This window comes from Triplophysa rosa, linkage group LG10 (genome assembly GCF_024868665.1).
Source record: "Triplophysa rosa linkage group LG10, Trosa_1v2, whole genome shotgun sequence".
Classification (NCBI taxonomy): domain Eukaryota; kingdom Metazoa; phylum Chordata; class Actinopteri; order Cypriniformes; family Nemacheilidae; genus Triplophysa; species Triplophysa rosa.
This window is the reverse complement of record NC_079899.1, coordinates 26,380,102-26,408,083: the sequence shown is the minus strand read 5'-3', so window position 1 is coordinate 26,408,083 and position 27,982 is coordinate 26,380,102. Positions and strand designations below refer to the sequence as shown.

The following is a 27,982-nucleotide window of genomic DNA, read 5'->3' as shown; positions in this document are numbered from 1 at the left end:
CAGGTGTTTTTTATGTTGGCAACAGCAATATGATTCATTCATTAATATTAACAGCATCCATTCCATTGAGTTTGTCTGTATTGTCTGTGCTTGTTTTTGATGTTCTCAGGAAAACTGATGATGTCTGAGAGTTTGATCACATCTTCATTCCAAGAGAGTTTTAATACGATCAATAATGCAGTGAATCACAGCACACACAGGTAAACACTCCTCCTATCCCTTTTTATTATCTCTATCTATAGACAGCACTGATGGTCCCGTGTTTTTTTCTTTCTAAATAGCAAATCGTGTTCTCCGTCGTCCCCTGAGAAGATGTTTGTGTTCTCCAGACAAGCTGCATCAGAAACTCAAGATATCTCTAAAGCCGCAGAGATCTTTCACATGACGTTACGGCTTTTAAAGGAGAAGACAAACAAGAGACACAAAAGATCACTAAATGTGTCAGGTGAGACCCCTATACTGGATATACAGGTACACTAGATGTCATGTCAACATATCAGAGCCAGCGGAATTTATTAGAAAACAAGAGAATGTGTGGAAGGAAACTTCTCATGTGCGTCTCAGATATTTCTAATGAGGAGAAAAAGTGTGTGTGTCATGAGAGTTTGAGAAGAGACGTCAACAATGTGTCAAACTGAGCTCAGATTCGTCTCGTCTGCCATCAGAAGTCAATATGACTGAAGATCTCGATATCAACATGTCTCATCACATTGACTCAAATCCAGATGATTTCACCTCTACAATCTACATTCATTTACACCTCCATCTCATTCGATTCTGTTTTTATTTCTTCAAAACAATTTTAGGAGAAACATCTGAGAATAAGTTGAGACTTCTTAAATGAAACACAACTAAGAGCTCATTATAACCAGCTGATCAAAAGCCAACACTGTAAAAAACATTCCGTAAAAAAACCCCGAAAATTTTCTGTAAAATGGAGAAACAGCAATACCGTAAAATATTTAAAGGATATGGATATATACTCAATTGTTTTCCTCATTTTTCTTCTAAATTTGTTGCCTTTTTCTGAAATTTTACAGTTTTTGACCGTATTTCAATAATAAACTTAAAAAAAAAAGAAATCTTGTTAAAAAACTCCAGCTGAGGAGCCAGAAATAAACTGTAAAATAATAGTTTTCTCTGTAAAATTACATTTCCCCGTTTTCTTGTACATTTGCGGTCTTTATCTGTAATTTTATGTTTTTTGACCGTATTTCATAAATACATTAAACATTTTTGTTTTTTACATTTTACGTGGAAAATCTGTAAAAAAATTAGAGAAAACTTACATACAGCAAATGTGTGCATGTGTGTGTGTGTGTGTGCGTGCGTGCGTGTGTGTGTGCGTGTGTGCGTGCGTGCGCGCGCGTGTGTGTGTGTGTGTGTGTGTGCGTTCATGTCTGTATATCCCGGTGGGGACCTAAACCTGAATACACACCAACACATGGGGACTCGTGTCACCGTGGGGACCAAAATTGAGGTCCTCATGGGCAAACAAGCTAATAAATTGTACAGAACAATATTTTTTACAAATCTAAAAATGCAAAAAGTGTTCTATGATCTTTAGGTTTAGGGGTTGGGTTAGGGATAGGGGATAGAATATACAGTTTGTACAGTATAAAAACATTACGCCTATGGACTGTCCCCACGGAGATAGTCAACCAAAGCCTGTGCGTGTGTGCGTGTGTGTGCGTGCGTGCGTGCGCGTGCGTGTGTGTGTGCGTGCGTGCGTGCGTGCGTGTGTGTGCGTGCGTGCGTGCGTGCGTGCGTGTGTGTGTGCGTGTGTGTGCGTGTGCGTGTGTGTGTGTTTGTGTTTGTGTTCAGCGGGTATAAATGTCACATCTGATGTTATGCAGAAGAGTTGATATGAATCCTCAGCGGAGTGTTTACTCTTCTATGTCTGAGTTGCATTTGTAAACTCCCTCTCAAGATCTCTTCTCCGTGGAAGAAGTGAAGCGGATGGTTAACCTGTCTGGATGTGTTGGTGTTTCTCAGCCCATCACCTGCACGGAGGACAGAAAGTACCGCAGTATCTCAGGAGTGTGTAATAACAGGTGTGTCATCTTAATCATTTATCCAGAATGCAGAGCTGAACCGAGCTCACCGACTGAAAACACAAAACTCAGAGTCAAGCGCGGTGTGGCCTTTTGTGAAGAGGTTACAGCTGATGTGATGAGATGACCTGAGGCACAATCGAAACCAGATGGAGGCCAGATGAAAATATCACCAAACATTATGAGAATAAAGTCTTTGTGCCACAGAGATACACTTGAAATATTCATGTCTGCCCATCTCATGGCATCACTGCAAACACTGTGCTTTCTCAAATCAAACCGTGGAGAATTTGGACAATATTATTTCAAAAGGAATAAAATCACGTTTTTATTTTGCTACATGTATTTTTGTGTGGAACATTGGTTGATTTAAATGTAGTTTTCCAGCTCAGCTTGCAAGATTTTAAGCAAAAGTTTGATATTTAGGAGAAATGTATGATGTCTTTCAGTACTTTCAATGCAATAAACAAGATGTTAACATCTTTCGATCTGATTAAATATATCTTTAATTAAATGTAAAATCTTAAATGACAGCAGGGTCGTGATGTGTAACCGGTGTACTCCATTTACATTTATGCATTTGGCAGATACTTTCATCCAAAGTGACTTGCATTGAATTATATACAGTACATGTGTTTCATGTGCAACCCCTGAGATGGAACTCATGACGCTAACCACTGAGCTCCAGGAAAGCCCGTCCACTTTATATTTTTTAAAGTTATTGCGATCAGTCCTACCTTGATTCCAGAACATCCCAGTTACCATACAGTAACGTCCAGACAACCACCCACAACATCAAGCGTGAAGCGTCAGTTCTGGCAGGTCGCGTGAGTCAAGCTTACATCAGCGAGGTGCAGCTAATCAACGTTACCCAATAGCCACGCAACACACGCTAGACTGCGTCCTGATGCCTTTCTCTAATCGTGCTGCACTCACAACCCACCTCCATCCCCATCTCCACCATATCTGCCTGTATCTGTCGGGTCATTTTCATTTAATCCTGTTACGCATCATGAACTGTTCTGGTTCTCCAGGTGGGGAGGGGGGGGCATGTATTGCTTAAATATTGCTATTATTTAAATATTTGATGACAGTGGTCCTGACAGAAACCCCAGCAGTCACACAGACAAAGAGCATCCTCATGTTTTTACCCACAATGCATCTTGATCTGTGTTTATACGGTCTGTGAGAATCTCCTCGTCAGTGCAGGTGATGGGCTGTGAAAGATGATTTTGATTCTTAAGGGTACTTCTTTACATCTGGGGCCTCATTTATAAATTTGATGGTAGAGTGTGTGTACGCAAAAATCCACGACAACGTTCATGTTTATAAAAACGGAAAAGTGCTTAGCACCACGTCAGGGTCTGAGCAGACGTACGCACATTTCCTCGTCTGAGTGCTGCAGGTTTTTCGGATATTTAAGCCTCGTAAAGCTTTTGGACCTTGACAAGTGAGCTTTTATATGTTCATGACATTAATTAGAAATTGTTTACGATGAGCAGATCTGAAACTGTTTCAGAAATCATAGATTACTCTGAAAAAGTAATTCATTACTAGTTACTAATGACATATTCAATAGTGTAATTAGATTACTGTACAAATGACTCTCTGCAAAAAGTATTTAGTTACTTATTACTGATGACTTACTATATCCTACATCAACCTTGATAAGTTAAGTGATTCAAGGATAGACATGAAACGGCTCTATTAATTCATTCAAATAAATCATAAATAACTACAGAAATTATTCTTATTAACTGACCAAAGTATTACATATTTGAGAGGGACACATTAAAGCAAAGTTAGACTTCTAATTTGGATGTCGTTTCCACTATTGAATCTGATACACAGTATTTAGCTCAATTACATCAGAAGTAACTGTAATTTAATTAAATTACAGTAACTCATTACTTACTGTGAATCACATGTACGCACTTTTAGGAATGATCGTAAGATCAAATTTAGGATGGTTTGTATGCTGCATTTTATAAATGATGCCCCTGGACTTAAACGTTTTCAATGAAGCCTAAAACGTCCTCTGTGTTGTTCACATACCGACGTTTTGATTGAGTTAGTATCTGATTATACTATTTAATTTGATTTGTCGGCTTTGTTCAGTTTTATCTCAGGCACTTTGCTGATCTGGATGCTAGTATTTCGTTTCTCTGAGAATCAGGGATTGTGTTTGTTGAAGCTGAAATGCTTGCCGTGCCTCGACTGATACATCTGGTACTCTTGAATCTGTTTATAAAGGAAAACCAGTGTTTGCTGTCAACTTGTCAAATGTAAGCAGATTTAGACAGAAATAGAGGTGAATGCGAGCCAATGAATCTAGTGGTTGACAGATTTCGCTGTATGCATGTCTCACTGTAAACGTTGTTGCAGTTTTCTCTGGTATTGCTGTAAAAGTGTGATGTTTGTGATCAGGGCCCAGTTGAGTTAACTTAGCCGCTAAGTTAAGACTGCATCTTAACAACTAGTCTCACTGACTAGCAATTAGTTAGAACTAATCAGTCTTACTTTTCACATTTCAGTTAGACCTTTTTATGTAACTGGTTTAAAGAAGTTATGACCGGTCTTGAAGAAAAAAATGAGATGACTACCGGCTCAAGATGAATTCCTACTGTGTTGTTCAGACAGAATCCTCTCTGGGGAGCTGCCAACACAGCTCTGACCCGATGGCTTCCGGCTGAGTATGAGGATGATGCAACACAACCTAAAGGCTGGAACACCGGACGACAATACAACGGCTTCCAACTTCCACTGGTAACATCTTCAGTATCACAACAGTCATAACAGAAACGCCTACAAATTACAATTCAAATAAACATCATCACACATGAAAAAAATTACTGTAGTGTACTTGTACTTGTAGTGTATTTACTATAGTAAAAAACGAAATCATGTTTTGTACAGATGGTCATTTCACTATAGTATAGAATATCACAGTACACCACAATTTACTACATTTTACTCAAGTATGCTACAGTATTTTTTCCATGTGAAATTGTTTAAAGTTGATGATAAATATGGAATCAATGTAGGGGAAAAGGTTTTAATACAAGAACTGCAATAAAACCGTTCACACTGTCTCGTCTCGCATTCTCACGTGTTCGCAGAAAACACTTCAATCTAATTTAGGTGCATTAAAGTTAAATTGTTGGATTCTTTTAATGACATTTTAGCAGGTGAACAAACACTGCCGGAGGGGTTTAATCAGATTACCCCGACTGCTCATAAACGCACGACATCAAGACATCAGATCATTCTGTTTCCCTACTGACAATAATAACTGTGAGTATTGAAATTGTGTTAAAACTACACACATGATAATAATAGTGTAAATAATTGAGCGTCAGTATCTTCTCTAGCTCTATCTCAACAGAGTAGCTGGTGGTTTTACACACGTTTAGCATTTTGCCTTAAGCGTCGCAATGGTTTAAACGTCTCACTAGAGTGATATTTTCAGTGTGATTCGGTGCATTCATCACACGTCTGTGTCTGAAGGTTCGTGACGTCAGTGTGAAAGTGATGCACAGCTCCAGCGCTCCGGTCCTGAAGGATCATGAATATTCACAGATGCTGGTGGACTGGGGTCAGTACATCGACCACGACATCTCCTTCACACCACAAACAGCATTTTCACAAGGACTCAACTGTCTACACACCTGCAGAAACCACAATCCCTGTTTCCCCATACAGGTGACCATTAACATCTAGAAACTCAATGTGTTAAAGACGTAATGTCTGCGTCAAGTGGAACTCGGATGGTTCTCTTTTATAGCTCAGGAGATTTGATGGAGTTCTCTGTTGTGTTTTATTTAAGTATCAACTTAAGCCCGAAGTATAGTTCCCTTTTTACGCGTACAGTGGCCGTGACGTAAATTTCGTCATCAGAATATTAGGCGTGTACTGTACGTGCACCGCCGGAATTTTGTTACCTCCCTACGCACAGGTCGCACATTCCATTTCTTGCAGTAACCACCAGGTGGCACCCGTGTCCTGGCAGCATCCATTCAAGGTAGGAGAAGAAAACCTGACCCCTGTAGGCCCGGAGAGGTATTGCAGTATGTCGTAATGCGCATGCGCCAAAAGCCGTGTGTACGCGTACGAGTCAAAAGCGGTATACTTTGCAAGGTTGTGCGTTCGGCATACACGTAAAAAAAAGAAGAAGTATGCCACAGGCTTTAGTCTTAGATGTTTCTCTCATTAGAAAAAACACAAGAATCAAATGAGAGTGTGATTGTGTAAACACATGAAGAGTACACAGAAATGAATGTAGATTGTAGAGGTGAAATCATCTGGATTTGAGTCAATGTGATGAGACATGTTTGAGTTGATATTGAGATCTTCAGTCATATTGACTTTTGATTGCAGACGAGACGAATCTGAGCTCAGTTTGACACATCGTTGACGTCTCTTCTCAAACTCTCAGGACACATTTCTGACTCGTTTTCTCAAGAGAAATATCTGAGACGCACATGAGACAAACGCTTCCATTTTCTCTCCATTTAGATGTCTCTAGGAGAAATAATTGAGAAATGAAAGAGATCTCATTAGTGATTTGTTTCTGCGGGAGGGTTTATCTGTGATTTCTTTTGTGTCGCATCATCTAGACGACTGTCAGTGTTTTTTTCTTGAGTCCAGGAGATTTCGTTACAGCGTCTTCTCTTGCTTTGACATTCAGCGTCATGAAGCAGGTTGTGATTTTTGACAGAAGTGGTTTTGGTTTAAATGGTTTAAAGTTCTTGTCTCTCTCCGTGTGTGTGTGTGTGTGTGTGCGTGCGTGCGTGCGTGCGTGTGTGTGTGTGTGTGTGTGATGTGGAGTCAGTGGTTTGAATAGATCTGACTCAGAGGACGGTTCAGAGCTGTTGGTTCGGAACAGAGAATATGAACCTGTGAATGTGTCTGACTTTGTAATTGAAATGAATATGACTTCTTTATCTCTGACAAAGCACAAACGCTGCTGAAAACAGAGGCCAGTGTTTGTCGGTGAATCCGTCAGGGAAGCATTTGCTCATAAAAATACCAGGAGGAAGAATATGATTGAGTTTATGACTAATCTCACTGTCCCCAGCCCGGGGCAAAGAGGAGACGTTCAGAATAAAATATACAAAACAGCGTCCACCCCGAGACCCAGCGCACACTGTATACTGCATACTAATATTCACCAGACGCTCGCTGCTCTCGGCATCGGCCTGTAAATGACAAACTAAAGGATTTATGATTCATCTTTCAACTCGGTCTGAAGGAAAAGTTAGTACTCATTCAAAGACTACATAAATAAAAGTCAACATAAACCTCCTGAACTTCACTCATGCATTTCCAAATGAAACAGTCAATAAGAAAAAACAATGCTGGGCGGGACTTGACTTAAATAGTCGGGATCTGATTGGACGTCGACTCTGTCAGTCTGAGATTTTGACTTGCAGTTAATTGGAAAGAATTTACAGTAGAGATCAGATTAGTTGTTCTTTATAGAATTTGGGGGGGAAAATCCCATTTGAAAAACCGGACTGGTCAATATGAGCATAGTCTGAGACATTAATGAGATCTCTAGAAAGCAGACTTATGAGATCTTTATCTAATCACAGATATTTATTATAGAGGGTCTGTTAATAAACCGAATATGAATTTGACCCCCAAAATAAAAAAGCACGTTATATGTGTATTCAAGTTAAACACTTCACCCAAAAATGACAATTCTGTCCTCATTTCCTCGCCTTCGAGTTGTTCCAAATGTGTATAAATGTCTTTGTTCTGATGAAGACAGAGGAAGATATTTGGAAGAATGTAGGACAGCAAACAGTTCTGGGGCACCTTTGACTGCTATTGTATTTTTTATGGGAGTCAATGGGTGTTGAGATCTGTCTGGTTATACGCATTCCTCCAAATATCTTTCTCCGTGTTCATCAGAACAAAGACATTTATACACATTTGGAACAACTCGAAGGCGAGGAAATGAGGACAGAATTGTCATTTTTGGGTGAAGTATGCCTTTAATTCAGTCTGATGTTTTTAACATCTGGAGAACACAAAACTCATGCGTTCAGCATGTTGGCCTGTAGTCGTGTGAGATCAGAAGCTATATTAAGTCAATAAAATCTGCTCGCGGCACAGCACAGTGAAAACGCAGACCAGTTAAGAAGATAGAAAGTCATCTGTAATTTCACACTGAGAATCGTCCTTTATTTCCGAGTCTGCCGCGATTGCATGTGCTCTCACTTCCAGAAATCTCCGCCTGAATGCAGAAAACACAGCGGGGGGGACGAGACGAGGACTTTTAAATCTTAAAGACGACAAGAACGCCTTTTGCAAGAGGGCCATTCAAGTGTCAGCTTGAGCTCTGCTGAACATCCACATGCACTTACAGTAAAACACTGAATGAACGTTGTGTGAGATTTAAAATCCAGCAGGACGTGTGAAAGGAACATGAAACTGAATTTACACAAACTCACCACGACATCACAACACTTTCATCTTCAGCTCTTTCATAGCTCAGAAGATTTGATGAAGTTTCAAATGAGTCTCTTCAAAAATTGCTCATAAAAACGAGAATCAAATGAGTGTCATTCTTGAGACACGTGAAGAGTCTGGAGGTGTACGAATGTCGATTGTAGAGGTGAAATCATCTGGATTTGATGAGAAATGTTTGAGTTGATATTGAGATCTTTAATAATATTGACTTCTGATTGCAGTCTGAGCTCGGTTTGACACATCTCTTCTCAAACTCTATAGATGACAGACACATTTGTGACATTTATGACTCATTTCAATTCAAAAAATTTTCAAATCAAAAAGATTTTAAAGAGATCACATCTGTGATTTTTTTTAAGGGGGAAATATTTTATTTTATGCTTGTTGTCTGTAAAAAAATCCAACTTGCAAAATGTTCTCCCTACGAAGATAAATAAGTAACTTGAACATAGAATTTTAAGTTAAAGGAGCCAAATGATTGTTTTGCATCTACTAAACACAATTAGCCTAAACATGTTTCTGACTAAGATTATTTTGTTGACTGGACTTAGATTCTTAAGGTTTTGGACAAGATTTTGGCCAACTTACAAAACAGAGTATTCTGAGCAAACAACACTGCAAGAGTTTGAAAGTTCCCAAGATGCATTGCAGCACGTTCAATCCTGTGTTTCTTATTTGTTTTTCTTTTAAAGATGAGTGTTGTAGTTCTTGCTGGCTTAATTCATGCTTTAACATCGTTGTTACTGTTAGTTATTGTGTTTAGAGTTTTTTTAATGAATGATGGTTTTTGATTGTTATCGTGGTTGAGATTAGTGGGTTCAGTGTTGAGGTGCACGACACAACGCCACGACCGGTGTAAATGTACTCAACGCAAACAGTTATTTGATCAAAGTTTTAGTCTGTTTGAGGCAGAAAACATGTCCAATTGTAGTAAAAGACAAAGACATCTGTTTATTTATAAATAACCAATCTATATGATCCTTTTATGCTGAAAAATATTTTGTTTGGACTATGTTGTGACAACTGATGACTTAAACACAATTTTTCAAGTTGGGTGAACTTCAGTCTCGGCTCGTTGAGATAACTCAAAAACGTGCTTGTGGTTGTTTAATTCTTTTAATTTGACTCAACTCTTTTTTTACGGTGTGGGTTTAGATTTACTTGGACTAAAGTGCATATACTGTATTTAAAATGGCAATGTTATCTTTTTAAGAAGTCACATCCAGTGTTGTAGTGTTGAAGCGTGAACAACACAAATCTAATTTCTCAGTAAACGCAGTGCTTTCACATGATTGTTGTTCCCTAAATGTCATCTTAATCTCCTGAATTGAACGAGGTTTGGCTAAATGTCAATGTTGTTGTAATGTTATCAAATCAGAAAGACGTCTGCATCAACAAAGATGTTTTCTGGTATAAATCCATTAACTTGAAGCATGAAACTCATCTGTGCTTCACAAATTCATGTGGACGGCCGTCATGTTTCATCAATGAAAGGTTTAATACAGGATGTGTTGTGTAGTTGTGATACCAACGAATACAACACATGAAAATGTCAAGTTTCAGAGGATTTCTTGCATGGGGAAAGAGAAAGTACAGTAATCTCTTTCTCTCTTCCTGTAGATTTCCAGGAATGACAGACTGTCTGGCAGTAAAAACTGTCTTCCATTTTCCCGTTCTTCACCCGCCTGCCCAGACGTTCATCAGCTCGACTCACGACACACACTTCAGCGTCAACAAATGAATTCAGTCTCTTCCTTCATAGACGCGTCCACCGTCTACGGTCATTCAGAGCCGCTGGAGAAAACCCTGAGAAATCTCTCCAGTACCGAAGGCTTGCTGGCTGTCAACAGAAAATACACCGATCGCGGTCGAGCGTACCTTCCGTCTGTCACCGGCGGTCCGTCCTCATGCTTCCAGCAGCCCGGGTCAGCCGAGGGTGACCGGGTGGAATGTTTCGTGGCTGGAGACACCAGAGTCAATGAGATTCTGCCCCTGTCTGCCCTTCACACGCTCTGGGTGAGAGAACACAACCGAGTGGCCGAACACCTGAGACGTCTCAACCCTCACTGGAGGTCAGAGGTCGTCTACCAGGAGACGCGTAAGATCATCGGAGCGCTCCATCAGGTAACAGTCATCACCACATTCATCGCAGATAGAGCACACGATGTATCGACATATCATTGATCTTCTGGCTTGAGAAAGAAGAGACGGACATCTGTGAGTACACTGAGGAATCAGCACCGCGGTTATACCATGTTTTATGGAAATGGTGATGTGTAGTTAACTTTTGACATTCACTGGAGTATGGAAAAACGCACGTTCCTGTGATTGTTTGAAGGGTTAATAAAATCAACATTTTCTTTGTTCAGAATATCACATGGGCGAAAAGCAAAGTTTTTCTCAAGTTTTAGTGTTCCTTTTTATTCTTCTGTATCTGCAGTATTTTAACAAATACTATCTGGTGAGGTGAACGTTTTGAAAAACTGAAATTAATATTAGTTTAAATTCTGCCTCACAAACTTTTAACTAGCAAGCTTTGACTGATTGTACATGTCTAAAAATATAGAAAAAATTATGATAATCATTTAGTTCTTAAAGGGGTCATATGGCACGAATATGTGTTTTTCTGTGTCCTTGGTGTGTTATACATTATAATAATTAGTCACGTAAAATTGATGTTCCGAATATGGTCAGAGGCGTTACATTTCCCTCACACGCTTACAGTATTCCACCAATCACTACACACTGGTGAACTGGCCAATCACAGCACACCTCGATGAGCTTTGTTAAACATCTGCTCGTTTCAGAGAGGCGGAGCAAAGAGGAGATACAAACATGCACGGTGTGTGGAAAATACAGCGTTTATCAACCTTAAATCCTGTTTACACATTACATCACATCTAAAACAAACCATAATATTCCTTTTAGCCATGTCCTGTGACCCCTTTAATCTTCTAAATTGTTGTCAATATTTAAATTCGATATACGGTATTTACATTACATTACATTATATTTAAATGTGGCCCTAATTGATGTCCAGTTGCAGTTTTTAGGACTCTATTTTTTCATGATCACACAAAAGTCAGGCCACTTTCGGGCCACTTTCACAGGTAGAACTTATGAATTCATGCTGTGTTCAGGATTTCTGTGTTAACAACTCTAAACAAGAGTTATTATAGTTTTGTTTTTAGTTTTTTATTAATATTTTAAATGATCTTTTATCTTTAGATTGATCGTTTTTATGTTTTATTTTGAATTTGTCATGTTTCAAATGTAAGTACATTTTTTAGCAATTTTGTCATTTTATTCTTTGTTTACTTTTATGTTGCTCTATGAGATCACTTTAGTTTGATTTTCGTTTTAGATTATTATTATAATTTTAGTGCTTCAAACTTACTTCAGTTTATTTCTACAAGTTTATTTCTTAGTTGAAATTTTCCCAATAATATTTTATATGATTTTAACAAACAAAAAGGTTTTCGGTTTTAATTTTAGTCAACTAAAACAACCTTGCTCTAAACTAAACACGGTTAATCTATCTAGGCGTTGACAGATGGTGGAGAGTTTGTGTCTCATTAGGGATTTATCTCCAGTAAGCATGCTGCGCTCCAGGAGGTGAACACAGAGTAACTGCAGAATTTAGAGAGTGATGTTGTTTACGCATCCTCTCCATCTACTGGCTGTGTAAAACTCATCTCTGAATCAACACAAAACTAGAAGCACGCGATAATATCTCTAACGTGACTGTATTAACACACTATTAAGATTAGTCGCGGTTGAAAGATTTCTGTGATGTGATTTGGTTTGGTGTCAGATTCACCACACTGCGCAGAGAAGAACTTCAGGGATTAAAGAGGTTGAGTCGCACATCTAAAGCAGAGCAGCATCAAAGAAACATTTGATGGCTTTCACAAGTATCTCTGCCCAGACCCCCGAATGTGCCAAGTGACTGTAAAGTGATGGAGAAGTGAAGGAAACGGAGCGAGCGTCCGCAGGGTCTGACCTCACGCCGTCCCTGAAAACCTTGGACAGTGAGTTTAGATTTAGTCGTGAGCCGGCGGTCAGACACCACGCCCGGGCGGGTTCTTCTTCGTACACAGAGATCAGACTGAGTGAATGCGAGCTGTATCGCCCGAGAGAGATGACCATATACAACTTCATTTTATCTCCAGACTCCTGATGTCCCAAATGACCAGACAAGTAATCTGCTGAAGATATCCACCATATCCCAGACGCCAGTTTTATTCGCGCTAGTAAACCAGGGGACTCTGCTTTGCATCAATCTTCTTATTGATATTTCTTTCAGATTATAACCATGAGGGATTACATTCCAAAAATCATCGGACAAGAATGGTTTGACAAGTATCTTGGAGAATATGAGGGTTATGACGCCTCTTTAAAGCCGTCCGTATCAAACGTGTTCGCCAGCGCCGCGTTCCGCTTCGGCCACGCCACCATTTCAGCAACACTCAAGAGACTCAATGAGAGCCTTCAGGAACATGAGCGCTTCTCTTCCGTGGATCTCCATCAGACGTTCTTCAGCCCGTGGAGACTGGTTAGAGAAGGTAAAGCTGTCTGTCTGCGTCTAAACGACATCTCTTTTCTTTACTGATATGGTTAAGAGTCATGTTAATGATGGTCTGTCCATTAACAGCTTATCCACGAACCCGCCGCCACGTGTTTGATTGAATTTCACTGTTTATTTGGTCATTTCCAATTCTCTCGATTCTTTCTCTTCAACGTATGTGTCTATTGTTTGTGTCTCGACTACTTAAACAAACAAAAAACAAGTGTGACTAGAACGTCAGTCCCTTCCAAAGGATTTTTCACACAAATCTGAAAACGTAAAAGTTGATAAGACACATTTGTTCTTCACTTGCTCAAATGTTTCACACCGTGAACCCTGTGAACTATTTCTTCCCAAAGATGAAGGTTAGGTTTGTCTGGGGTTGTGTCTTGTGAGAAGGAGGCTATTGCTGACACCAGCTTCTCTTTAATGGTATAAAATATTGAAAAGCTTCCTGGCGTTGATAAGAACCAAAGAGTGAAAGTGTTCCAGAGCGACGCTGGACTTCATGATTGAACCGATTCATTCAGACGTGTCCAGACAACAGACAGAAATGTTGAATATGTGTCAATATTAAATGACGACTGCACGTCTCCGTCACACGGCCTGTGCTGCCGTCAGCTTCACGTCATTTCTCTCATTTACTGTCTGACCATTTATTGTACAGCAGCTTCACTCGTGTTTTACATCACAATCTATGACATTGTAGAATTAAGACAAATTTGTTTGAGAGAAATCTAACATGAAGATAACCTGATAACCCGCTAGTGGTGAAACAACTAACTGCACACCCTTAAGAAAATGTACCCTGGTTTTACTATAGTAAAAATGTCACAGTGGTTTTGGTGGACTGATAGCCACAGTGTAAAAAATCCTCCCGTTTCAACTTAAACACTTAACTTGAACATTTAAAGCAACTTTTGAACTTAAGTCAAATTGGCTCTCACTTGAATTTAAATTATTCATAAAGACTTAAAGGAGTAGTTCACTTTCAAAATAAATGTTCATGATCATTTCCTCACCCCCATGTCATCCAAGATGTTTATGTATTTGTTTCATGAGCTCCAGGAAAGCCCGTCCACTTTATATTTTTTAAAGTTATTGCGATCAGTCCTACCTTGATTCCAGAACATCCCAGTTACCATACAGTAACGTCCAGACAACCACCCACAACATCAAGCGTGAAGCGTCAGTTCTGGCAGGTCGCGTGAGTCAAGCTTGCATCAGCGAGGTGCAGCTAATCAACGTTACCCAATAGCCACGCAACACACGCTAGACTGCGTCCTGATGCCTTTCTCTAATCGTGCTGCACTCACAACCCACCTCCATCCCCATCTCCACAATATCTGCCTGTATCTGTCGGGTCATTTTCATTTAATCCTGTTACGCATCATGAACTGTTCTGGTTCTCCAGGTGGGGAGGGGGGGGCATGTATTGCTTAAATATTGCTATTATTTAAATATTTGATGACAGTGGTCCTGACAGAAACCCCAGCAGTCACACAGACAAAGAGCATCCTCATGTTTTTACCCACAATGCATCTTGATCTGTGTTTATACGGTCTGTGAGAATCTCCTCGTCAGTGCAGGTGATGGGCTGTGAAAGATGATTTTGATTCTTAAGGGTACTTCTTTACATCTGGGGCCTCATTTATAAATTTGATGGTAGAGTGTGTGTACGCAAAAATCCACGACAACGTTCATGTTTATAAAAACGGAAAAGTGCTTAGCACCACGTCAGGGTCTGAGCAGACGTACGCACATTTCCTCGTCTGAGTGCTGCAGGTTTTTCGGATATTTAAGCCTCGTAAAGCTTTTGGACCTTGACAAGTGAGCTTTTATATGTTAATGACATTAATTAGAAATTGTTTACGATGAGCAGATCTGAAACTGTTTCAGAAATCATAGATTACTCTGAAAAAGTAATTCATTACTAGTTACTAATGACATATTCAATAGTGTAATTAGATTACTGTACAAATGACTCTCTGCAAAAAGTATTTAGTTACTTATTACTGATGACTTTCTATATCCTACATCAACCTTGATAAGTTAAGTGATTCAAGGATAGACATGAAACGGCTCTATTAATTCATTCAAATAAATCATAAATAACTACAGAAATTATTCTTATTAACTGACCAAAGTATTACATATTTGAGAGGGACACATTAAAGCAAAGTTAGACTTCTAATTTGGATGTCGTTTCCACTATTGAATCTGATACACAGTATTTAGCTCAATTACATCAGAAGTAACTGTAATTAAATTACAGTAACTCATTACTTACTGTGAATCACATGTACGCACTTTTAGGAATGATCGTAAGATCAAATTTAGGATGGTTTGTATGCTGCATTTTATAAATGATGCCCCTGGACTTAAACGTTTTCAATGAAGCCTAAAACGTCCTCTGTGTTGTTCACATACCGACGTTTTGATTGAGTTAGTATCTGATTATACTATTTAATTTGATTTGTCGGCTTTGTTCAGTTTTATCTCAGGCACTTTGCTGATCTGGATGCTAGTATTTCGTTTCTCTGAGAATCAGGGATTGTGTTTGTTGAAGCTGAAATGCTTGCCGTGCCTCGACTGATACATCTGGTACTCTTGAATCTGTTTATAAAGGAAAACCAGTGTTTGCTGTCAACTTGTCAAATGTAAGCAGATTTAGACAGAAATAGAGGTGAATGCGAGCCAATGAATCTAGTGGTTGACAGATTTCGCTGTATGCATGTCTCACTGTAAACGTTGTTGCAGTTTTCTCTGGTATTGCTGTAAAAGTGTGATGTTTGTGATCAGGGCCCAGTTGAGTTAACTTAGCCGCTAAGTTAAGACTGCATCTTAACAACTAGTCTCACTGACTAGCAATTAGTTAGAACTAATCAGTCTTACTTTTCACATTTCAGTTAGACCTTTTTATGTAACTGGTTTAAAGAAGTTATGACCGGTCTTGAAGAAAAAAATGAGATGACTACCGGCTCAAGATGAATTCCTACTGTGTTGTTCAGACAGAATCCTCTCTGGGGAGCTGCCAACACAGCTCTGACCCGATGGCTTCCGGCTGAGTATGAGGATGATGCAACACAACCTAAAGGCTGGAACACCGGACGACAATACAACGGCTTCCAACTTCCACTGGTAACATCTTCAGTATCACAACAGTCATAACAGAAACGCCTACAAATTACAATTCAAATAAACATCATCACACATGAAAAAAATTACTGTAGTGTACTTGTACTTGTAGTGTATTTACTATAGTAAAAAACGAAATCATGTTTTGTACAGATGGTCATTTCACTATAGTATAGAATATCACAGTACACCACAATTTACTACATTTTACTCAAGTATGCTACAGTATTTTTTCCATGTGAAATTGTTTAAAGTTGATGATAAATATGGAATCAATGTAGGGGAAAAGGTTTTAATACAAGAACTGCAATAAAACCGTTCACACTGTCTCGTCTCGCATTCTCACGTGTTCGCAGAAAACACTTCAATCTAATTTAGGTGCATTAAAGTTAAATTGTTGGATTCTTTTAATGACATTTTAGCAGGTGAACAAACACTGCCGGAGGGGTTTAATCAGATTACCCCGACTGCTCATAAACGCACGACATCAAGACATCAGATCATTCTGTTTCCCTACTGACAATAATAACTGTGAGTATTGAAATTGTGTTAAAACTACACACATGATAATAATAGTGTAAATAATTGAGCGTCAGTATCTTCTCTAGCTCTATCTCAACAGAGTAGCTGGTGGTTTTACACACGTTTAGCATTTTGCCTTAAGCGTCGCAATGGTTTAAACGTCTCACTAGAGTGATATTTTCAGTGTGATTCGGTGCATTCATCACACGTCTGTGTCTGAAGGTTCGTGACGTCAGTGTGAAAGTGATGCACAGCTCCAGCGCTCCGGTCCTGAAGGATCATGAATATTCACAGATGCTGGTGGACTGGGGTCAGTACATCGACCACGACATCTCCTTCACACCACAAACAGCATTTTCACAAGGACTCAACTGTCTACACACCTGCAGAAACCACAATCCCTGTTTCCCCATACAGGTGACCATTAACATCTAGAAACTCAATGTGTTAAAGACGTAATGTCTGCGTCAAGTGGAACTCGGATGGTTCTCTTTTATAGCTCAGGAGATTTGATGGAGTTCTCTGTTGTGTTTTATTTAAGTATCAACTTAAGCCCGAAGTATAGTTCCCTTTTTACGCGTACAGTGGCCGTGACGTAAATTTCATCATCAGAATATTAGGCGTGTACTGTACGCGCACCGCCGGAATTTTGTTACCTCCCTACGCACAGGTCGCACATTCCATTTCTTGCAGTAACCACCAGGTGGCACCCGTGTCCTGGCAGCATCCATTCAAGGTAGGAGAAGAAAACCTGACCCCTGTAGGCCCGGAGAGGTATTGCAGTATGTCGTAATGCGCATGCTCCAAAAGCCGTGTGTACGCGTACGAGTCAAAAGCGGTATACTTTGCAAGGTTGTGCGTTCGGCATACACGTAAAAAAAAGAAGAAGTATGCCACAGGCTTTAGTCTTAGATGTTTCTCTCATTAGAAAAAACACAAGAATCAAATGAGAGTGTGATTGTGTAAACACATGAAGAGTACACAGAAATGAATGTAGATTGTAGAGGTGAAATCATCTGGATTTGAGTCAATGTGATGAGACATGTTTGAGTTGATATTGAGATCTTCAGTCATATTGACTTTTGATTGCAGACGAGACGAATCTGAGCTCAGTTTGACACATCGTTGACGTCTCTTCTCAAACTCTCAGGACACATTTCTGACTCGTTTTCTCAAGAGAAATATCTGAGACGCACATGAGACAAACGCTTCCATTTTCTCTCCATTTAGATGTCTCTAGGAGAAATAATTGAGAAATGAAAGAGATCTCATTAGTGATTTGTTTCTGCGGGAGGGTTTATCTGTGATTTCTTTTGTGTCGCATCATCTAGACGACTGTCAGTGTTTTTTTCTTGAGTCCAGGAGATTTCGTTACAGCGTCTTCTCTTGCTTTGACATTCAGCGTCATGAAGCAGGTTGTGATTTTTGACAGAAGTGGTTTTGGTTTAAATGGTTTAAAGTTCTTGTCTCTCTCCGTGTGTGTGTGTGTGTGTGTGCGTGCGTGCGTGCGTGCGTGTGTGTGTGTGTGTGTGTGATGTGGAGTCAGTGGTTTGAATAGATCTGACTCAGAGGACGGTTCAGAGCTGTTGGTTCGGAACAGAGAATATGAACCTGTGAATGTGTCTGACTTTGTAATTGAAATGAATATGACTTCTTTATCTCTGACAAAGCACAAACGCTGCTGAAAACAGAGGCCAGTGTTTGTCGGTGAATCCGTCAGGGAAGCATTTGCTCATAAAAATACCAGGAGGAAGAATATGATTGAGTTTATGACTAATCTCACTGTCCCCAGCCCGGGGCAAAGAGGAGACGTTCAGAATAAAATATACAAAACAGCGTCCACCCCGAGACCCAGCGCACACTGTATACTGCATACTAATATTCACCAGACGCTCGCTGCTCTCGGCATCGGCCTGTAAATGACAAACTAAAGGATTTATGATTCATCTTTCAACTCGGTCTGAAGGAAAAGTTAGTACTCATTCAAAGACTACATAAATAAAAGTCAACATAAACCTCCTGAACTTCACTCATGCATTTCCAAATGAAACAGTCAATAAGAAAAAACAATGCTGGGCGGGACTTGACTTAAATAGTCGGGATCTGATTGGACGTCGACTCTGTCAGTCTGAGATTTTGACTTGCAGTTAATTGGAAAGAATTTACAGTAGAGATCAGATTAGTTGTTCTTTATAGAATTTGGGGGGGAAAATCCCATTTGAAAAACCGGACTGGTCAATATGAGCATAGTCTGAGACATTAATGAGATCTCTAGAAAGCAGACTTATGAGATCTTTATCTAATCACAGATATTTATTATAGAGGGTCTGTTAATAAACCGAATATGAATTTGACCCCCAAAATAAAAAAGCACGTTATATGTGTATTCAAGTTAAACACTTCACCCAAAAATGACAATTCTGTCCTCATTTCCTCGCCTTCGAGTTGTTCCAAATGTGTATAAATGTCTTTGTTCTGATGAAGACAGAGGAAGATATTTGGAAGAATGTAGGACAGCAAACAGTTCTGGGGCACCTTTGACTGCTATTGTATTTTTTATGGGAGTCAATGGGTGTTGAGATCTGTCTGGTTATACGCATTCCTCCAAATATCTTTCTCCGTGTTCATCAGAACAAAGACATTTATACACATTTGGAACAACTCGAAGGCGAGGAAATGAGGACAGAATTGTCATTTTTGGGTGAAGTATGCCTTTAATTCAGTCTGATGTTTTTAACATCTGGAGAACACAAAACTCATGCGTTCAGCATGTTGGCCTGTAGTCGTGTGAGATCAGAAGCTATATTAAGTCAATAAAATCTGCTCGCGGCACAGCACAGTGAAAACGCAGACCAGTTAAGAAGATAGAAAGTCATCTGTAATTTCACACTGAGAATCGTCCTTTATTTCCGAGTCTGCCGCGATTGCATGTGCTCTCACTTCCAGAAATCTCCGCCTGAATGCAGAAAACACAGCGGGGGGGACGAGACGAGGACTTTTAAATCTTAAAGACGACAAGAACGCCTTTTGCAAGAGGGCCATTCAAGTGTCAGCTTGAGCTCTGCTGAACATCCACATGCACTTACAGTAAAACACTGAATGAACGTTGTGTGAGATTTAAAATCCAGCAGGACGTGTGAAAGGAACATGAAACTGAACTTACACAAACTCACCACGACATCACAACACTTTCATCTTCAGCTCTTTCATAGCTCAGAAGATTTGATGAAGTTTCAAATGAGTCTCTTCTAAAATTGCTCATAAAAACGAGAATCAAATGAGTGTCATTCTTGAGACACATGAAGAGTCTGGAGGTGTAAGAATGTCGATTGTAGAGGTGAAATCATCTGGATTTGATGAGAAATGTTTGAGTTGATATTGAGATCTTTAATAATATTGACTTCTGATTGCAGTCTGAGCTCGGTTTGACACATCTCTTCTCAAACTCTATAGATGACAGACACATTTGTGACATTTATGACTCATTTCAATTCAAAAAATTTTCAAATCAAAAAGATTTTAAAGAGATCACATCTGTGATTTTTTTTAAGGGGGAAATATTTTATTTTATGCTTGTTGTCTGTAAAAAAATCCAACTTGCAAAATGTTCTCCCTACGAAGATAAATAAGTAACTTGAACATAGAATTTTAAGTTAAAGGAGCCAAATGATTGTTTTGCATCTACTAAACACAATTAGCCTAAACATGTTTCTGACTAAGATTATTTTGTTGACTGGACTTAGATTCTTAAGGTTTTGGACAAGATTTTGGCCAACTTACAAAACAGAGTATTCTGAGCAAACAACACTGCAAGAGTTTGAAAGTTCCCAAGATGCATTGCAGCACGTTCAATCCTGTGTTTCTTATTTGTTTTTCTTTTAAAGATGAGTGTTGTAGTTCTTGCTGGCTTAATTCATGCTTTAACATCGTTGTTACTGTTAGTTATTGTGTTTAGAGTTTTTTTAATGAATGATGGTTTTTGATTGTTATCGTGGTTGAGATTAGTGGGTTCAGTGTTGAGGTGCACGACACAACGCCACGACCGGTGTAAATGTACTCAACGCAAACAGTTATTTGATCAAAGTTTTAGTCTGTTTGAGGCAGAAAACATGTCCAATTGTAGTAAAAGACAAAGACATCTGTTTATTTATAAATAACCAATCTATATGATCCTTTTATGCTGAAAAATATTTTGTTTGGACTATGTTGTGACAACTGATGACTTAAACACAATTTTTCAAGTTGGGTGAACTTCAGTCTCGGCTCGTTGAGATAACTCAAAAACGTGCTTGTGGTTGTTTAATTCTTTTAATTTGACTCAACTCTTTTTTTACGGTGTGGGTTTAGATTTACTTGGACTAAAGTGCATATACTGTATTTAAAATGGCAATGTTATCTTTTTAAGAAGTCACATCCAGTGTTGTAGTGTTGAAGCGTGAACAACACAAATCTAATTTCTCAGTAAACGCAGTGCTTTCACATGATTGTTGTTCCCTAAATGTCATCTTAATCTCCTGAATTGAACGAGGTTTGGCTAAATGTCAATGTTGTTGTAATGTTATCAAATCAGAAAGACGTCTGCATCAACAAAGATGTTTTCTGGTATAAATCCATTAACTTGAAGCATGAAACTCATCTGTGCTTCACAAATTCATGTGGACGGCCGTCATGTTTCATCAATGAAAGGTTTAATACAGGATGTGTTGTGTAGTTGTGATACCAACGAATACAACACATGAAAATGTCAAGTTTCAGAGGATTTCTTGCATGGGGAAAGAGAAAGTACAGTAATCTCTTTCTCTCTTCCTGTAGATTTCCAGGAATGACAGACTGTCTGGCAGTAAAAACTGTCTTCCATTTTCCCGTTCTTCACCCGCCTGCCCAGACGTTCATCAGCTCGACTCACGACACACACTTCAGCGTCAACAAATGAATTCAGTCTCTTCCTTCATAGACGCGTCCACCGTCTACGGTCATTCAGAGCCGCTGGAGAAAACCCTGAGAAATCTCTCCAGTACCGAAGGCTTGCTGGCTGTCAACAGAAAATACACCGATCGCGGTCGAGCGTACCTTCCGTCTGTCACCGGCGGTCCGTCCTCATGCTTCCAGCAGCCCGGGTCAGCCGAGGGTGACCGGGTGGAATGTTTCGTGGCTGGAGACACCAGAGTCAATGAGATTCTGCCCCTGTCTGCCCTTCACACGCTCTGGGTGAGAGAACACAACCGAGTGGCCGAACACCTGAGACGTCTCAACCCTCACTGGAGGTCAGAGGTCGTCTACCAGGAGACGCGTAAGATCATCGGAGCGCTCCATCAGGTAACAGTCATCACCACATTCATCGCAGATAGAGCACACGATGTATCGACATATCATTGATCTTCTGGCTTGAGAAAGAAGAGACGGACATCTGTGAGTACACTGAGGAATCAGCACCGCGGTTATACCATGTTTTATGGAAATGGTGATGTGTAGTTAACTTTTGACATTCACTGGAGTATGGAAAAACGCACGTTCCTGTGATTGTTTGAAGGGTTAATAAAATCAACATTTTCTTTGTTCAGAATATCACATGGGCGAAAAGCAAAGTTTTTCTCAAGTTTTAGTGTTCCTTTTTATTCTTCTGTATCTGCAGTATTTTAACAAATACTATCTGGTGAGGTGAACGTTTTGAAAAACTGAAATTAATATTAGTTTAAATTCTGCCTCACAAACTTTTAACTAGCAAGCTTTGACTGATTGTACATGTCTAAAAATATAGAAAAAATTATGATAATCATTTAGTTCTTAAAGGGGTCATATGGCACGAATATGTGTTTTTCTGTGTCCTTGGTGTGTTATACATTATAATAATTAGTCACGTAAAATTGATGTTCCGAATATGGTCAGAGGCGTTACATTTCCCTCACACGCTTACAGTATTCCACCAATCACTACACACTGGTGAACTGGCCAATCACAGCACACCTCGATGAGCTTTGTTAAACATCTGCTCGTTTCAGAGAGGCGGAGCAAAGAGGAGATACAAACATGCACGGTGTGTGGAAAATACAGCGTTTATCAACCTTAAATCCTGTTTACACATTACATCACATCTAAAACAAACCATAATATTCCTTTTAGCCATGTCCTGTGACCCCTTTAATCTTCTAAATTGTTGTCAATATTTAAATTCGATATACGGTATTTACATTACATTACATTATATTTAAATGTGGCCCTAATTGATGTCCAGTTGCAGTTTTTAGGACTCTATTTTTTCATGATCACACAAAAGTCAGGCCACTTTCGGGCCACTTTCACAGGTAGAACTTATGAATTCATGCTGTGTTCAGGATTTCTGTGTTAACAACTCTAAACAAGAGTTATTATAGTTTTGTTTTTAGTTTTTTATTAATATTTTAAATGATCTTTTATCTTTAGATTGATCGTTTTTATGTTTTATTTTGAATTTGTCATGTTTCAAATGTAAGTACATTTTTTAGCAATTTTGTCATTTTATTCTTTGTTTACTTTTATGTTGCTCTATGAGATCACTTTAGTTTGATTTTCGTTTTAGATTATTATTATAATTTTAGTGCTTCAAACTTACTTCAGTTAATTTCTACAAGTTTATTTCTTAGTTGAAATTTTCCCAATAATATTTTATATGATTTTAACAAACAAAAAGGTTTTCGGTTTTAATTTTAGTCAACTAAAACAACCTTGCTCTAAACTAAACACGGTTAATCTATCTAGGCGTTGACAGATGGTGGAGAGTTTGTGTCTCATTAGGGATTTATCTCCAGTAAGCATGCTGCGCTCCAGGAGGTGAACACAGAGTAACTGCAGAATTTAGAGAGTGATGTTGTTTACGCATCCTCTCCATCTACTGGCTGTGTAAAACTCATCTCTGAATCAACACAAAACTAGAAGCACGCGATAATATCTCTAACGTGACTGTATTAACACACTATTAAGATTAGTCGCAGTTGAAAGATTTCTGTGATGTGATTTGGTTTGGTGTCAGATTCACCACACTGAGCAGAGAAGAACTTCAGGGATTAAAGAGGTTGAGTCGCACATCTAAAGCAGAGCAGCATCAAAGAAACATTTGATGGCTTTCACAAGTATCTCTGCCCAGACCCCCGAATGTGCCAAGTGACTGTAAAGTGATGGAGAAGTGAAGGAAACGGAGCGAGCGTCCGCAGGGTCTGACCTCACGCCGTCCCTGAAAACCTTGGACAGTGAGTTTAGATTTAGTCGTGAGCCGGCGGTCAGACACCACGCCCGGGCGGGTTCTTCTTCGTACACAGAGATCAGACTGAGTGAATGCGAGCTGTATCGCCCGAGAGAGATGACCATATACAACTTCATTTTATCTCCAGACTCCTGATGTCCCAAATGACCAGACAAGTAATCTGCTGAAGATATCCACCATATCCCAGACGCCAGTTTTATTCGCGCTAGTAAACCAGGGGACTCTGCTTTGCATCAATCTTCTTATTGATATTTCTTTCAGATTATAACCATGAGGGATTACATTCCAAAAATCATCGGACAAGAATGGTTTGACAAGTATCTTGGAGAATATGAGGGTTATGACGCCTCTTTAAAGCCGTCCGTATCAAACGTGTTCGCCAGCGCCGCGTTCCGCTTCGGCCACGCCACCATTTCAGCAACACTCAAGAGACTCAATGAGAGCCTTCAGGAACATGAGCGCTTCTCTTCCGTGGATCTCCATCAGACGTTCTTCAGCCCGTGGAGACTGGTTAGAGAAGGTAAAGCTGTCTGTCTGCGTCTAAACGACATCTCTTTTCTTTACTGATATGGTTAAGAGTCATGTTAATGATGGTCTGTCCATTAACAGCTTATCCACGAACCCGCCGCCACGTGTTTGATTGAATTTCACTGTTTATTTGGTCATTTCCAATTCTCTCGATTCTTTCTCTTCAACGTATGTGTCTATTGTTTGTGTCTCGACTACTTAAACAAACAAAAAACAAGTGTGACTAGAACGTCAGTCCCTTCCAAAGGATTTTTCACACAAATCTGAAAACGTAAAAGTTGATAAGACACATTTGTTCTTCACTTGCTCAAATGTTTCACACCGTGAACCCTGTGAACTATTTCTTCCCAAAGATGAAGGTTAGGTTTGTCTGGGGTTGTGTCTTGTGAGAAGGAGGCTATTGCTGACACCAGCTTCTCTTTAATGGTATAAAATATTGAAAAGCTTCCTGGCGTTGATAAGAACCAAAGAGTGAAAGTGTTCCAGAGCGACGCTGGACTTCATGATTGAACCGATTCATTCAGACGTGTCCAGACAACAGACAGAAATGTTGAATATGTGTCAATATTAAATGACGACTGCACGTCTCCGTCACACGGCCTGTGCTGCCGTCAGCTTCACGTCATTTCTCTCATTTACTGTCTGACCATTTATTGTACAGCAGCTTCACTCGTGTTTTACATCACAATCTATGACATTGTAGAATTAAGACAAATTTGTTTGAGAGAAATCTAACATGAAGATAACCTGATAACCCGCTAGTGGTGAAACAACTAACTGCACACCCTTAAGAAAATGTACCCTGGTTTTACTATAGTAAAAATGTCACAGTGGTTTTGGTGGACTGATAGCCACAGTGTAAAAAATCCTCCCGTTTCAACTTAAACACTTAACTTGAACATTTAAAGCAACTTTTGAACTTAAGTCAAATTGGCTCTCACTTGAATTTAAATTATTCATAAAGACTTAAAGGAGTAGTTCACTTTCAAAATAAATGTTCATGATCATTTCCTCACCCCCATGTCATCCAAGATGTTTATGTATTTGTTTCATTAGTCGAAAAGAAATGAAGGTTTTTGATGAAAACATTCCAGGATTTTTCTCCATATAGTGGACTTCAATGGACTCCAAACGGGTGAAGGTCAAAATGACAGTTTCGGTGCCGCTTCAAAGGGCTTTAAATGATAACCAGACGATGAATAAAGGTCTTATCTAGCCAAACGATCGGTCATTTTCTAAAAAAAATAAAAATGTATATGCTTTATAAACACAAATGCTCGCCTTGCTCTGTTCTGCGATGCGCGTTCATGACTTCACGTAATACAGAATTACATTGAAAAGGTCACGCTTGACCTCGGCAGAAGTACCGAGTCAGTGTTTACAAGTTGAACGTGCAAGTTTTCAAGGTAAAATCAACCGTTTGGAGTCCATTGAAGTCCACTATATGGAGAAAAATCCTGGAATGTTTTCATCAAAAACCTTCATTTCTTTTCGACTAAAGAAACAAATACATAAACATCCTGGATGACACGGGGGTGAGGAAATGATCAAGAACATGTATTTTAAAAGTGAACTACTCCTTAAAGGAACAATTCACCCCAAAATGACAATTCTGTCCTCATTTCCTCGCCTTCGAGTTGTTCCAAATCTGTATAAATGTCTTTGTTCTGATGAACACAGAGAAGATATTTGGAAGAATGCGTATAACCAGACAGATCTCAACACCCATTGACTCCCATTGTAAGAAAAAAACAATGGTAGTGCCCCAGAACTGTTTTCTGTCCTACATTCTTCAAAATATCTCCTGTTGTGTTCAACAGAAGAAAAAATGATAAAGTCATTTTTCCTACTATGGGAGTCAATGGGTGTTGAGATCTGTCTGGTTATACACATTCTTCCAAATATCTTTCTCTGTGTTCATCAGAACAAAGACATTTATGCAGGGGTGAAGTGTCACTTTAAACAGCTAGTTATATTTCATGTAACTTTATTTTCACAAGTTGTTTTATGATGCAAAATATAGCTAGATTTCAGTTTAATATCATTTAAGTTCAAATAACTTGTAAGATAGTTTAACTTAAAAAATCAAGACAACTTCTGAACTAAAGTTCACAGTGTACTGCAATTTTGAACTAAAGGTTAAGAAAGTCTTTTTTTCATGTTTTTAGCCCAAAAAATACTGTTAGTCAAACTTTAAAAAATAAAAAGTGGGCCAATTTAGCCTCACATAGAGTTATATTAATAGATTGAAGTAAAGTCCAGTAATACTACAGTACTGGTACATGTACTACATGAAGTATGTTTAAGTGCACTTAATAAAATGAACTTGAAGTGTACTTCTTCTGGTAAGGGTGGTTAAACCACTGTTCATTGATAGTAATACTGTGTGATACACTGTACAGACGCAGCTGGTTTTGTGGTGTGCAGGTGGTCTTGATCCGGTTCTGCGTGGTCTTCTGGGCCGCTCAGCTGCTCTTCAGAATCAAGATCATCTGATGACGGAGGAGTTAACAGAAAGACTCGTAGTTGTCAACATCCCAGCGTCTCTGGACCTGGCTTCTCTAAACCTGCAGAGAGGACGAGACCACGCCTTACCAGGTGATGAAACACAATCAGGACAGTCTGAATGTCGTGTTGTCGAGCACTGCACACATCCTGTTTCAAACGTTTTCTCTCCGGGTGTTCCAGGTTACAATGACTGGAGGATTTTCTGCGGATTCGACCGGATTGAAACTGAATCAGATCTTGTAGACGTGGTCGGCAGTGATGTTCTGGTGGCGAAAATCCTGCAGGTGTACGGACATATAAATAATATTGATGTGTGGCTCGGTGGACTGATGGAGCGTCCGCTGCCTGGCGCTCGCACCGGCCCGCTCTTCGCATGCTTGATCGCTAAACAGATGAAGACGTTAAGAGAAGGTGACAGGTGAGCTCGCTACAATAGTCTTGAGATGCTTTCAGTTTGTTTCTGTCTCGTAAACACGAGCTGACCCGCAGCCATGTTTCATCACCGTGTCATCCTTTTCGAAAGAAAGCTTTGCTCTTAAAGGAACAGATCGGCTGAAATTATAATTGTGTCATGCTCTGCTGATCCTCGTGCTTTGATGTTTTATGTTTGTGTCGAAGATTCTGGTGGGAAAATCCTGAGATCTTCTCCGTCCAGCAGAGACGGGAACTAGAAACACACTCTCTGTCTCGTGTCATCTGTGATAACAGCGGCGTGATGGAGGTTCCTCTCGATTCATTCAGGGTGGGACGTTACCCGGAGGATTTCCGTTTCTGTGGTAACATCCCATCATTAGACCTGGAGGCATGGAAGGAGAATCCAGACATCTGCACGCTTTAGATCTGTGTATTTCAGACGCTTCTGATGTCTTTGATGATGTTGGTTTTAATGTAAAGGGACTCTTTGCCCAGAAATGAAAATTCTGTCCTCATTTCCTCGCCTTCCAGTCGTTC

At 39.5% G+C, this 27,982-nt stretch overlaps 2 protein-coding genes across 2 annotated transcripts; both read left to right on the top strand.

The window, feature by feature from the left end:
• Nucleotides 1-100: 100 nt before the first annotated feature.
• On the top strand, nucleotides 101-13,214 carry LOC130560167 (thyroid peroxidase-like). The gene is made up of 7 exons (XM_057343742.1): nucleotides 101-200; nucleotides 282-445; nucleotides 1,931-2,054; nucleotides 4,691-4,820; nucleotides 5,562-5,756; nucleotides 10,152-10,655; nucleotides 12,838-13,214. The coding sequence occupies exons 1-7, from the start codon at nucleotides 118-120 to the stop codon at nucleotides 13,141-13,143; spliced, it is 1,506 nt and encodes a 501-aa protein (XP_057199725.1). The 5' UTR covers nucleotides 101-117; the 3' UTR covers nucleotides 13,144-13,214.
• Nucleotides 13,215-13,457: 243 nt separating this feature from the next.
• Nucleotides 13,458-27,961, top strand: LOC130559836 (thyroid peroxidase-like). The gene is made up of 8 exons (XM_057343116.1): nucleotides 13,458-13,468; nucleotides 16,110-16,239; nucleotides 16,981-17,175; nucleotides 21,571-22,074; nucleotides 24,257-24,515; nucleotides 26,951-27,121; nucleotides 27,212-27,449; nucleotides 27,650-27,961. Exons 1-8 carry the CDS (start codon nucleotides 13,458-13,460, stop codon nucleotides 27,867-27,869), a joined length of 1,728 nt encoding a protein of 575 aa, XP_057199099.1. The 3' UTR covers nucleotides 27,870-27,961.
• The last annotated feature ends 21 nt before the right edge of the window (nucleotides 27,962-27,982 follow it).